The 12,998-nt window shown below is 41.9% G+C and overlaps 1 protein-coding gene across 3 annotated transcripts in view; it reads right to left on the reverse strand.

The window, feature by feature from the left end:
• LOC111249838 (gamma-aminobutyric acid type B receptor subunit 2-like) overlaps positions 1–12,998 on the reverse strand; it is a 125,313-nt gene that overhangs the window by 67,372 nt on the left and 44,943 nt on the right. The window contains exon 2 of one of the 3 annotated variants that reach the window (XM_086986572.1): positions 3,000–4,185. The exons of the other annotated variants lie outside the window; for them this stretch is intronic. Within the exon in view, the coding sequence (XP_086842698.1) occupies positions 3,000–3,143 (144 nt within the window). The 5' untranslated portion in view covers positions 3,144–4,185. The remainder of the gene's footprint in view (positions 1–2,999; positions 4,186–12,998) is intronic. 3 annotated transcript variants of the gene reach the window in all.

The raw sequence follows: 12,998 nt of genomic DNA on the forward strand, positions 1-12,998 counted from the left end.
ATATATTATGACGTGAACGAATCATAACCTTGAGTTTTGGGCTCCAATATTCATAGGATGATCACATCTATGTCTAGAACGAAAGTAGAACTATAAATAAATGAATGGAGATGATTGAAATTTTCCAGATTGCCCAAATGTATCACCTGGCCGCTTTCAAAGACAGCCTACAACCAACGTCGGAGTTCTAGTAAAAGAAAAAATATAGTCTGTGTATAGAATTTCGGGCAAAATTGGACGTATTCGTTAGCACCCCAGCATAACCGAACAAATAAAAATCCGAGCTTCCAATTTTTGGTCTATATTGGCATTCATATGTCCGACATCCCTTACAAACAAACCGTTATAGAGTAAAGTCCTGCTGACGAACAATTGGACAGAAGCTAATAGAAGAAGACAATATCGCATTGCAGAAGCGCCATGTACCATCAACATAGTTCGGAAAACATCGAAGTCCTAGCAGAATATTTGATCGTCGAGGCACTCAAAGACAGGCGTCTTCCTTTCTATGGGGTTATCAGAAAGAAAATTAAAGGAATAATCAGTAAGTTATTATAATGCTCATCTTGATTCCTTTGAATTATAAATACGTTGATTTTGAGCGTTTCGCTTTAGAGACAATCAGAAGCATATAACAGCAGAAGTGGTTGGGTCGCACGCAGTATTTAAAAGGAGGGCCAAGCCATAATTAAACAAAGTTTAATACAATGAAATTATCTCATCGGCGACAAGCTTCGCTCTTAAATAATCCTGGCAGTGCTTGAACTGTGTACGTTGCAATTTTCTGCTAAAGTTCTAAAACTACAATTTTCTCGTCATTTAGTTCAAAATATTCACCTTTACGTGAGGCTTTACCCAGAATAAAGTATCTCCATCAAGCTGCTTTCGGCTCGTTTCATATGTTTGATTAGTCTAACCAATTTTATAAGACTTTTATTTGGGTCACCATCGTGATGGGCTGACCCGTAACCGCCATCGTACCTGTTTAGATTGTGCTCGTTTTACACTCACTGCGGTAATAGATGATCAAAAAATCATGATGTACCAGGGGAAAATGGCTCAGCATGCTATGAACTAAGCGTAATGGGTATAATAAAAACCCTTGTAGTTTAAAATTAGCTCACAAGTATTGTATGATTATATTTCGGTAATCGTGTAGAAGGACTAAGGTCTGCCGACACGTCTAAGTTGAACTGCGAGAAATGACATTGATCGGAATTTGATCGGAAGATGAGGGCTTCAAGCATATCGAAAACGAAGTTGATCTGGGTATATGCCATATGAATAATGCTGGTAGACGTGCTTCAATATTCTACTCTCGAGGAACCATAGTAATTTCAAGCTTCGTGTGCTGTGCAAGAAAGTTCCACTGGGCAGTAGGGGCTTCAGATTTTTTTCCTTAAGTAACCTTCAAAATCAGTATTTGACGTAAAGCTAAAACGTTTATTTTTTTAACCTTTACACAATTTAAGCACCTTAATTAAATATTCATTAGCGTATTTCCGCTCTTCCTTGTGATACAATTGGCAATAAAAATGTTGCAACATTCTCATTCGTATTCTACAATGTCGTGCCTGGCAGTGATGGTTAGATAGAGGCGGAAGGAACTCAACCGATCTTTCGGACGTGTTTTCAAAGTAAGTAGTTTGTCATAACGAAAACGTTGCTCGCCCAAACGCTAGCTAACTAAAGATATATCATGTTTAAAAGCTGCTTAAAAAGTTTAGCTTGGCTCAATTAATGAAAATGTATCAAATACATTGGTTGTGGATAAGAAAAATACAGGGTTGTAAAAATAATGTAAGCGTTCTCTGGGACGACAATGGCAATGGCGACGTTTCTAGAAATATTTTATTGCGACCCTTACAAAATTATAACACGTCTTCTTATGCCTGAAAATGCAGCGCGGGCTTAGTTTTAAGGACAGATTGCTCCGAGTCAGATCGCAGCGTTATTTAAAACGTCGTGACTCGAAGATTGCAGAAGGAGATCCGCGTTCAACGTCAACGTTTAAAGTAAAATTTACCAAAATGTCTTACGTGTTAACGTAGCGCCAATTCGCATCCTCAGCTCGAAGGTCTCATATCACCAGTAGCATATTCCCATAGTTCAATTGAGTACTTTGAACTTGAGTACAAACTTAAGGTTATAATTAGTAGCGCATTATAAAAAGAACGAGCGAAAAGCCATAAATACGCGTCATCGTTGTTGCTTTCGTATCTTGCTAGCCGATCACCGCCGACTGAAAATATCTGATATGACAAAAACGAATAACATCTCTGAAACTGAAATCGTTTGAAGTATACGCCTGTAACCGTATTATATTTGCCATTTCAGAGATGCGATAACTTCGATTTCTTCTACCGTGCCCAGTCAAACTCCGATTAATCAACAGGGTCTCAACGGTCAAAGTTAGACTCGCCAAAGCTGAGCGAATGGCTCTGATATAGAATAGCGCGAGTGGGGGGTCGGGCTCACCGGCAGGAACTCAACTATGAACCACTCAGAACAAGCGAGCGACAGACAACGCGTGTGGGTGCATGCCACACAAGGACACACAATCACAGATACGCTTGTTATATCTTGATTTTCAGCGAACAATCGGGTTAGACCATATGACTGACTGTAGACTTCGAAGTCCAAACTCCGGTCCCCCGAGTACATAGGAGCAACGCATCCGATGCTGTTGCTACCGCTGCAGTCGATTTGCGCTCCGGTCTGCCTGTCTGTGGTCCAAGTAGTAGCAGTGTCCCAGCAGGGTCATCACACACTGTTCTCCATTTTTAAAAAGACGGCCATTCCCCTGTTTAAGGCTCTGTTAAGCTGGTCGGTATTCGAACATCGAAACGTCGAAGCTCCATGTATGTGCCCTGTTAGTTGTGGCCATACGTACAGTCACCGACACACACATGGCGAACACAAAACAAGGAGAAGGATCCTTGTGATTACCGTGGAAGCGACAGGCCATCCATATGCCTTACACGGATGTGTATACTTACCGAAGCTATGTTAATAACGGCAACTACTGCTTGCAGATTCCTGTGGTAAGCTTCCGCTTCTCTGACTTTCCCTGGACCTCCAAACCTCCGCGTTTTTCGGCCCGCATGTAAACCACGACCGGTGGGGTTGACGGGCAGATTCATGCCGTATCAAAGCTTACGCTTATTCGTTTCCCTATATCTGTTCGAGCGACGTCGCCACGCCTTCCATATTTGTCGGCGAACGATGGGACATGGCTGTCATCAAGTAAAGTATGATCGACCGAGCGGACAAAGAAGGGTTCAAGCAGCAGCAGCAGCAAACATCGTTGTCATCTCCATGGCCGCCCGTAAAGCAACTCCGTCGCATTTTAGCGAGAAACAGCACAAGAGGGAATAGAGAATAGAAAGTGATGGGACAGATAAGGTATATAGCAGGACTAACGGAAAATGGGAAATTAATAAAGCCAAAAAAAAAGCATCTGTCTGCTAGTCCCACTTTTCCTTCGTTTGATTGTCATCCTGCTGTCGTCACCACTTCATGTACATACTACATGCTGTAGTATAACGTACGCCATGGTAGTCGTCATCGTACAAGGAGCCTAATCACAGCCGCTGGTCATATGTACGTCCACACTCAGACACATCGTCTGTCCCTAACTTCCGTGGTTGCGCAAAGGGGTCCACTGTCGACACGTTGCAACATAGCCTGTAGATGCCGTCTCTAGTTCCTTCCACTCTTGGACAAGCTAGACGCCGAAATTGCGCGCAGGTACGAAAACTAGAAGGGGATTCCTAACAGGGGGCGTGAAGTCAAATTCCAGTGAATAATAGAACTATATACAGACGCAAAGGGAGAAAACATCTGGTTGCCCTGTGAAAGCCAGAATCCTGCGCTGAAATCAGACCTCTTCGTTGTTAGCTTCTCAATCCCTGGGCTCCATTTTTTCTTCCGTTACCGCCACCACTACGATATTCCGGGCTAAGCCTAACTCAGCTCTAGGTCCCATTCCACATTAGCATCGCCTTGGCCACGTCTTTTCACTTGTCCTGTAGCAGACCTTCCTATGATGAAAACACCGATAACAAAGGGCGAAGGACTCTCTTGTCGTAGCGACAGCTGGACGACTACGTCTATCCTACGACTCTTGTAGAGAATTTCATCACTCTACTGGAGCTGAACACCAAATGCGAACCGAAGACTCACCTAAAAGGAAACCGATAACAGTCTGAGGTTAGACAAAGCATGCCGATCAACGAGGCCTCGTGCTAGAAACGAAGACCAAGGGACAATTGAGATTACCTACTACTCTGTTCAATAGTTAGCTCTAAGAGAACAAGTTTGTCTTGTCTTATGAAACGTTCGTCTTTTTGCGTTTCCATTGGTCACGATTTAGTGAACAGCCCCACTGAGTAGCCAATAGCACGGCATTGCTTGCATTTAAATAGGGTCGAACTCGAGCAAAGCGATGAACAGCACACTAAGCGCACCGATGTGACTACGTGTGTCTATCTGGGCATGCGTCTTGCCTGACCCGTAGTCTATATAAGTAACGATGATTAGATTAGTATACGAAAATTATCTTACATTAAAGAGAGAGAGCTACAGTAAATATATAGAGCGGTGCATTTAAATTGACTGAAACGTTGGCGGGCTCTTTGTCGTAGCAGGCATCCATTACGCTTGGCACCAAAAGAAAACTAGTTCTTCAGAGAACAAAACCGAAAAACACCGGATCGTTTTCGAAATGTGAGATACTATTAGTTATCGACTAAATCTTTCGTGCTGGACGAATTCTTCCTGAAATTAAAAATTTTTTTGTCCAAAATCAACAACCTCTTATTTAGATACCTAAAGAAGCCATTTTTTATGTAGCTTGATCTTTTATGTAGAAACTAACGGCAGTTTTGAAGAGGATCATATCTATCACCATATTCAATCGTCCAGATGAGCTCTAAAAGCTAGTATTTTGAGCCATTTTTGACCTTTTAAACTTTTTGACCGTTTTGATATTCTGCAATTCTAAAATTTTTGGCCTGCTATCAGGCCAAAATTCAATTCCTATATAGCGTACTTGAACGATACCTTACCGACCTTATGCCGATCAATATCGCTTGACCCATGGTTACTATTAAAAAAATATTTGCTTATTGAAGAGGGACGATTTCGAAAATGTAATTTAAATTTCGAATCTAAGCTGTATAAGCTCGGTAAGGAGAGGGGTGGCGTAGTCTATATGGCTAATGCACATCTCTTTGTGTACGTTGTCATGGTGACTATTGTTTATAGGTATGCACCTCATAGTAGTACCACAAATTAAGTAATCAGAAAAGTAAAAAACTAGGAGCATACAGACCTACGGCCTAAAAGGGACACATTGACGCTTAAGCATATACACACGTAGTACATTTAAAATCAAGCGAGGATTTTGTCACGGAAGGAACAGTCGTTGACGTTTAGGCATCTTGCACATACATAAAAACGTCTTTTTTTGAAGCTCTGATTGAAAATGGGCTCAAGATACTTGTGTCAATACGCTCAAAAGGCTTCACGGCAACCGACAAGGCGTTGGGCCTTTTGTTGGCCTCAGTATGAATCGCTTACACAGCACTTCACGAAGGCCACGAGCTTTGGCCTCCAATGGCATAACAGCTAACATCGAGGGTAGAGTAGTAGGAAATAAAAAGAATTCAGGCGTTACAGCACAGACACTTACATTCATACTCATACACAGACACAAGGCACACAGTCACAGCAGTGCCAGAGCACGCGCTAAGACATACCGGTAGGTTAGTCAGATGGCCGAAAGTTCGCTGGGGCCGAAGTCGACCCGGGACCGACTTGATTTCAAATAAGGCGGAACCCTTCGCTTTGAAGAACTGTCAACGACTGCAACGAGTTGCTGTGATCTGAACGAATAAAAAGTCGAGGAGAAAAAGAAGCCGAAGAGCAGGATAAACAAGATGGGGAAAGACAAATAGGAGGAAGACGCAATTGATCGTAGAAAAACGGGAAACGGACTGAAAGAAATGGCTAACATTTCTGTACGCCTGGTGTAAACCCCAGTCGACCCAAATCGTAAGAGATGGAACCCTAAAATCCCTGAACGGAACCAAAGACTCATACTATCTGTCTGGCAGTCCGTTCCTCCGAATAGCGCCGTCGAAGCGCTCCGTCACTGTTCAAAAGTAAATCCTGTGGGGGCATTGAATTTGGCCGAAGTGACAGAACTTTGAAAGCCATTTTGCTTCAACGTCTGGCCGTATTTGTATGTATGAGTGTGTGCTTCTATACGCTATATAGGATTGTCTGCGTTTTGGCTATAAAAGAAAAATAGAGTAGAGGTGAAGTAGTATCTGAACCCTGAAAAAAGAACGAAACTGGAAGATGTCGTGCAGCATTGTACACAACGTGACGAAAGGAGACAATGTATCGATGATTGGAAATTCTTTTCCTATTCTTTTCTCTCTATATCACATTTTGGACAACCAAATATCTATTCAGCCTGTTCTGGAAGACCTGACCCCACCTGACACCAAGTCCGAGGCGATCGATAGTCACGGATGAGCGAATAACATACCAACCTATGTCTAATAGCGGCTAACCGGCACCGACGTCAGGGAGTCGAAACTAATCACATGTGGTAGTACAGGCAGTCCTCTATGTGCTATTCAAAAATTATATATTCGCTCGTTAGACTTTGGTTCAGCCGTCTTTGGACCTACCCTCGGTAGGATTGGTTAATTTCCTTTCTGGGTTTATCGAAAGCACGAATGAGTCAGGAAGTGAGCTAGTATATTTCACAATATGATCTAATATATATGTAGACATTTTTCTGCATCGGGCAAACACGTACAGAACGGAGTGACACGCTAGATCCGAAACGATTTGCTCAGAGGCTTAAGCCGAGTTTTCCGATTAAAGGATAGAGTAACATATCGGCTGCAAGGTGGCCAGTGCTGAAGATAAGTAGCTGTCTATTGAATGCCAGCTGATATGACAGCGGTCAGCTTTGGGCTGCTGAAGCTCATTAACTAAGATCCTGTTTACTAGACTCGCACGAATAACTCCGATGGCCAGCGGTCCATCCATTGCGCTTAAGCTATCGGACAAGTGATTCAGCGCGCACACTCCTTGTCACAGCGACATATCCTGTCCTGTTTTGAGAGCTTCGAAGTTTATGCAATACCCTTAAAGCCAGGCGCGAACGTAGCAAGAAGATTTCCCAATAGTGCGTGGAGGCGCAACTTAAAGTAGCCCGTAACGTTGCATGATGTAAATATGTGTCCTATGTGTGTTTGTACTGCAGGCTAGGAAGTTCATTATTTTCCTTCCAATGTTCACTTTTCTCCATTCATTTCGATTTACGTAAGTATCAAGGAAGCGATATAATATCTTATATATTTGTGGTTTCAACCAAATGAATTATCATTATAGTGGCCTCTTTTCGAACCACGTGAGCCGCTTGCTTTACGTTCTTTAATATATTCTCGGGATTCGCCAGTAACAGAGATTTCACGACAGATAGGCCAACAGACTTCTGGCCAATAAGAACAAGGGTTGCGGCTCCATTTCATCGCCGTGATGGGAAAACGACTGGGCGCTAGCGCCCATGGTCGAACATAATGATACTTAACACAATCTATCATTATAAGCGTCGTGTATTAATTAATCATGTTAAGCATTCATCGTTGTCAGTGGCCCCGTGCGAGACGTCCGCTTTCAGTTATCCTAAGGGCCTGCGAGCCCAGACGAGCTACGGCCATATCCGCGCATGTAAGATCTATCCGCTCAGCCAGCGAGTAAGCCAGAACTTTTCGTATATAAGACGATAACAGATAGCTTATAAGTTACGCCTGACCCATCAGGGAATAATGGCACCTTAGGGACGCTGGCAAATGGACCACTGCGATCTTTCCTGCAGATCTGTCCTGCTTTGTACAGCTGGGACACGCTACAGCTTCACTGTAGTTCCCATATAAATATAAATTCTACCGTTTTACAAAGAGAGTGTCGCATGCAAAGAAAATAAGACTAAATAAACTTAGGTTAATGAGAACGTCCTATCCTAGATGGACCCGATGATTTTTATGTGTTGAAAAGAGCTTCAGTTATATATATACTGCGATGAAAACAACCACTGAAGTATACAGGATACATTTTGAATTCGGACATAAGTGTGAACCGCTATTATTACCTGGGGAAACAGTACACCTTAAAACTTTTGTCAGACAATATTTCTGTGTAGCCGCATAAAGCAATTTGTCCCAATTAGCAGGCATCTATCCAAAATAAGCTGTTTATTGTTACATTGATGAATTGATAGCTAGATTGAGCATTGCTGTTTGTGTGTCGAAGGCACATAAGGTTGTTCCACTAAAAGGCTGTAAATATCGGCACGGAGACTGCGTTTAGTTAGGAAGTAGTTCATGTTTAAATGCAATTTCCTTCAAAGTCAATTGAATCTTTGAGTTCCCCCATTATGGTTCTCTCATTGTCTTAGTATATCGCATGAGAAACGCTTTACGTAAAGTATTATGGCTACATTTGCAATCTTCTATGCGGTTTAATCCTAATGCATTCGTCCGCGTAGTCTTTTTTATTCTATTTGGCCGATGCTTAGCATAGACAGAGCTGATAAAATCTCAATCTGTTTCTATAGAACGACATTGTTTTGGCGTAATTACCTATCTTTCTTTTAAACTCCAAACTCACCTTTTATTTGATTCAAGAGGCCTGATAAGTATGTGTGAATGTTACCTAGTGACTAAACAAAACATAGCGACAGAATTTTCCACCGACTTATTACCCTCTTGAGAATAATTATTGCTTGTCTACGATAAGAGCAAAAAAAGCCAGTGGAACAGTTTCAGGCCTGCATTCATTTGTATCACTGTAGAAGTTTCGAGGCCCACGACGCTTCGCGGGCCTGTCACAGTAATTGCATCCAGTCTTTATTTTTTTTTTGAAGGAGATCACTTGCTCTTTGTTAAATGCAGTAGTTATGAGAAATAAACGTAGAATATAAAGAAGTTAGAAAATTGCTGAAACTAAGTTATTTATCTACGCGATACGCACTAAGCTTAATATATAATATAAACTAAAATAAAGAAAAAGTTATGTAATACAAACCAAGCACAAATTTAGGCTTTTCAAAATGAAAAAGATCCGTTTTCTCCATCCATAGCTCAAAACAGATATTTGACAACCTTTACTCCAATGCTACACGTTCTGAAGATATCCAAATACTACTCAGAAGCCTTTTGCGCATGGTCTGTATAATTCAACTTATCGTAGGACATCGAAGTGGTACTAAAATTGCCTTATCTTAATATCTATATGGTCCATGACCCAAACCTACGCACAATGCGTTAGTTGACGTACGACGGATTTATGTTGATTGATTCTTGATGGTACCATATTAACTTCGGTGGATAGTAAGTGAGCTTTCCATTTTCAACAAATGTCCTATTCGAACTAGCTAGACTATTGTCCGTTAGAAAAGGCCGCTATTCCAGGAAACATCGGTGATATGACAATTAAAGCGTCACAAAAAACGCGATACAACTACATTAGAATATGAAAAAAAAAATGGTGAATTATACGCTTATAAGTGCCGGCAGTAAAGTGACGTTAAATGTTTACACACAGGACCTATACTTAATCTTAGTAAAACTTAACTAATCAATATTATAGATCTGTTTACATCTATTAATGGCTATGCATACGTAACCTAGGCTAGGTAGGATGTGCGCATGTTAAAATGCTATCAAATCCTTGATTCGTTTAGAAAGCACCCCAACAACATAACTGTATGCTAGAACTTACGGATTTACCATAGAGGATGTGGCTTTAACGAGTAGCTGATCCATCCGAATCGCTCACGTATCTGTTACCACGCACGTGAGTGAAACACGTTTCATCTATGCGTAATTAAGTTATGTCATACTATCAACAGTAGACAAGTTTGCATCTCTTACAAGCTAAGGAACGATACATATTTATATGACTTTTCGCTCGATCGTTCAACTTCGAAAACTTTATTCTCCTGTAACGTAGAGTTTAAAAAAATTTGCTTATATAGTATCTTTTATATTCATCGGAACCTAAATATTTCATGCCATCCTTGCCCTAGCAAATTACGAACGTGAGCGTATATTATATAATAATTATTATTATAGTAGTGCTATAAGAATAATAAAGTATGTATAATGATATTATGTATACTTTGTATGCATAATTGCTGCTGTATGCATAATAATATGAGCTGGCTACAATAGTTTTACAGCAGGCTAAATTTACTAATGATTTTATGCTACCGAGGTTATAGCGAGACAACAAAACAATTTGGGTTACTAAAAAGTCTTCTTTTCATACATCAGGCTCGGTCTCCAGTAGTAATTTTAATTGGTTGGTAACGTTCAGAGAAGATCGATGCCAAGATGTCGAGCGTATTCACTGGATGGGCTCGCCTCGTTAATTGCCGCCCCTCAGGTTATTTCAATTTTGGAGGTTATCAATTCCATGAAACTATACATACGGTTGTCACGGATCTTCTATGACTGAAAATCAATGTCAAGAGACACTTCTTTAACATCCGCAGTCATAGAACAGGGCAATTTTCCCGTTGCTAGGGCAACATCCTTCATGCTTTGTGTAACCTCATAAAGGCTTTCGAAACGCAAATAGGCTCGCTTTACCTTTAACTTACGAACGAACAAGCTGAACACCTCTAAGCTAATACTTAATAAATGAATATGCTGGGATATATCGTTTGACGCACATAAAACCTTGTTGGCAGCATTCTAATAAGCAATAATAATAAATTCTTCGTGAGTCAAGCCATGTTCGATGTCTACATACTGGGTCCTATTTTAAGTGTGCACACAGCGTCCTGCTCTTTGTGTATATCTTGTTTAGCATATGTAGTACAGCTTTGCATCGGGATACCGAAGGGACTGATGCAAAAGTTGGATGTAGACTGGTATGGCCATATAACCGTCAAAGTTAGATCGAGAAGAGCGTGTTCTGCATAGAACAAGAGGCAGGTTAGACGCAGCTGATAGCTTTTCCCCCGCTCACCGACAGTTAATTTCCGACGTCAATCTATTTGAGTTTGCTGGAATTAAACTAATTGACCTTTACAAGATGAACTGCGCCTTTATGCGATAAATGTTTGTATAAAGGTATCGCCATTGGCGTTGCGTTCAACGCAAGAACAACTTTATTTGTACATTCGTTTTCCCGGAATAATGCATCTGCCAAGCATACGTTAGGCCCTGAAATGTTATTCATTGCAGGCAAATATTTACGGACAAAGCGTATCCACTGCGTAAGCAGTGGGGGTGCGGTGGATTATCTGTGTACGTTAATTCATCAAGCTGTGATGGAAGTTGTATGCTTGTTGGTATTTCACACGGACGTGGGAAGGCTAGACCTGAGCGAAAAAGGCCCGAACTAAACCATTCATTAGCAGTATGTTAAACACGTTATACGTTTCCTTTGGAGAGAACTACTCGTTTGTACTCAGACGGTTTTTAGAAGCTACTGAAAGGCTTTTTTTTTTTTACTGGTTAATCAACGAACTGCAAACTCGTGTTTAATAAGGACGCAGATACTCCTTTCGTTTTAGTCTGCGCCTTCTGCCTCGATCCAACTAACCCAATTTGATCCACTGCCTAGGCAGGGTCGCTCAGACCCGAACATGACCTTGAGTTAGTGTAGTGCTTCAATAGTCTCTAGCTTGTTGGGGTTGACCTTTCCTTAAACGCTCGAGAATAGCACTCGCCAGGGACTCGACAGCTTCCGGTCAACACAGCAGCGGGTATCCAGCTCCTAAAGAAGCAGAACAATACTCTGGATGTTGAAGGGCCATCTGAATCAATTTAGTTCAAAACGCGCGAAACTGTTGGCTCGCTTACCATGACAACACTTTTACTGTTCTATTTATCGCGTTCAAGTGAGACAATGTACAAGTGTACAATCGACGCTGTCAATTTTGCCCACGATCTTGAACGAATCGACATCTGAGCATCGACAAGAGCGAGGGGTTGCTGAAACAAGTGACAGCCTTCTTTTTCGTTTTACAATGTTTTTTACCTTTAGTGCACAAGGTTGCTGCACCCTCAATCGCTGCTGCGGCCATTATGACTAGACTGTCTACGCTTCACACGCACCCAATAGCGACAGCATCCAACAATTGCATTCAAATATATCATAGTGCCACCATATATAGAGTTGGTCGTACTTCCGCTCCCGTCGTATATATGGCGCAGCCTCACAATGAAGGCGTGGCAGCTCGCCTTCGTGCTGCCTCATACGTTACTACCGCCTTCGCAAAGCTGGACGTCCGTGCCGCTAAGGATGGACGCCTTGCCGTGCCTCGTTTCTACTGCCCGTAACTAGACGAATTTTACAAAACTTTCTCGCCTTAGATTGTTAACCCCAAACGTTTTTCCCCGCTCCAGCACCGAAGAAGCTTATGAATGGCCAATGTAAACGACGGATTAAATCGGTTGGCTTTCCCTCTCAATCTCCAATTTTGTCTTGCGATATCTTCGTAGGAATCGTATACCCTGTTTATTGTATGTCTCCATGTTACCACCTGGCAGACCAGCGACAAAATTATGTCTAGTAAAACATGAATGCAGGGACGGGAAATACGGGTTTGGGCATGCAAAAAAGGCTGCCAGTTTTTCCCGTGTTCGTCGCGTTCTTCGTTCGTAGCCTGCGACACCGGTAGCATATACAATAATAAAAGTAGTATGCGATTGAGCCTGCGGCGCAGAACTGAATCCACTCTCCTGTCAACGGCTCATCGCCTATCGTTTGATATAGCGTTTTTGCGTACGTTGCGACTGCCTCCCCCGAAGCCTTTACCAGCCATGATCGCTTTTCTGTTCCTTTCGTTATCCTACAGGAAAGGCATTAACGAGCAGAACGTCAATAGCCAGTTGCACTGCAACAGCTGCCTTAAGCGCCGCTACTGTGCCTTGATGGAAAACTAGTGTGCAAGGTAG

This window comes from Varroa destructor, unplaced genomic scaffold (assembly GCF_002443255.2).
Source record: "Varroa destructor unplaced genomic scaffold, Vdes_3.0 BEIS01000004.1, whole genome shotgun sequence".
Taxonomy (NCBI): domain Eukaryota; kingdom Metazoa; phylum Arthropoda; class Arachnida; order Mesostigmata; family Varroidae; genus Varroa; species Varroa destructor.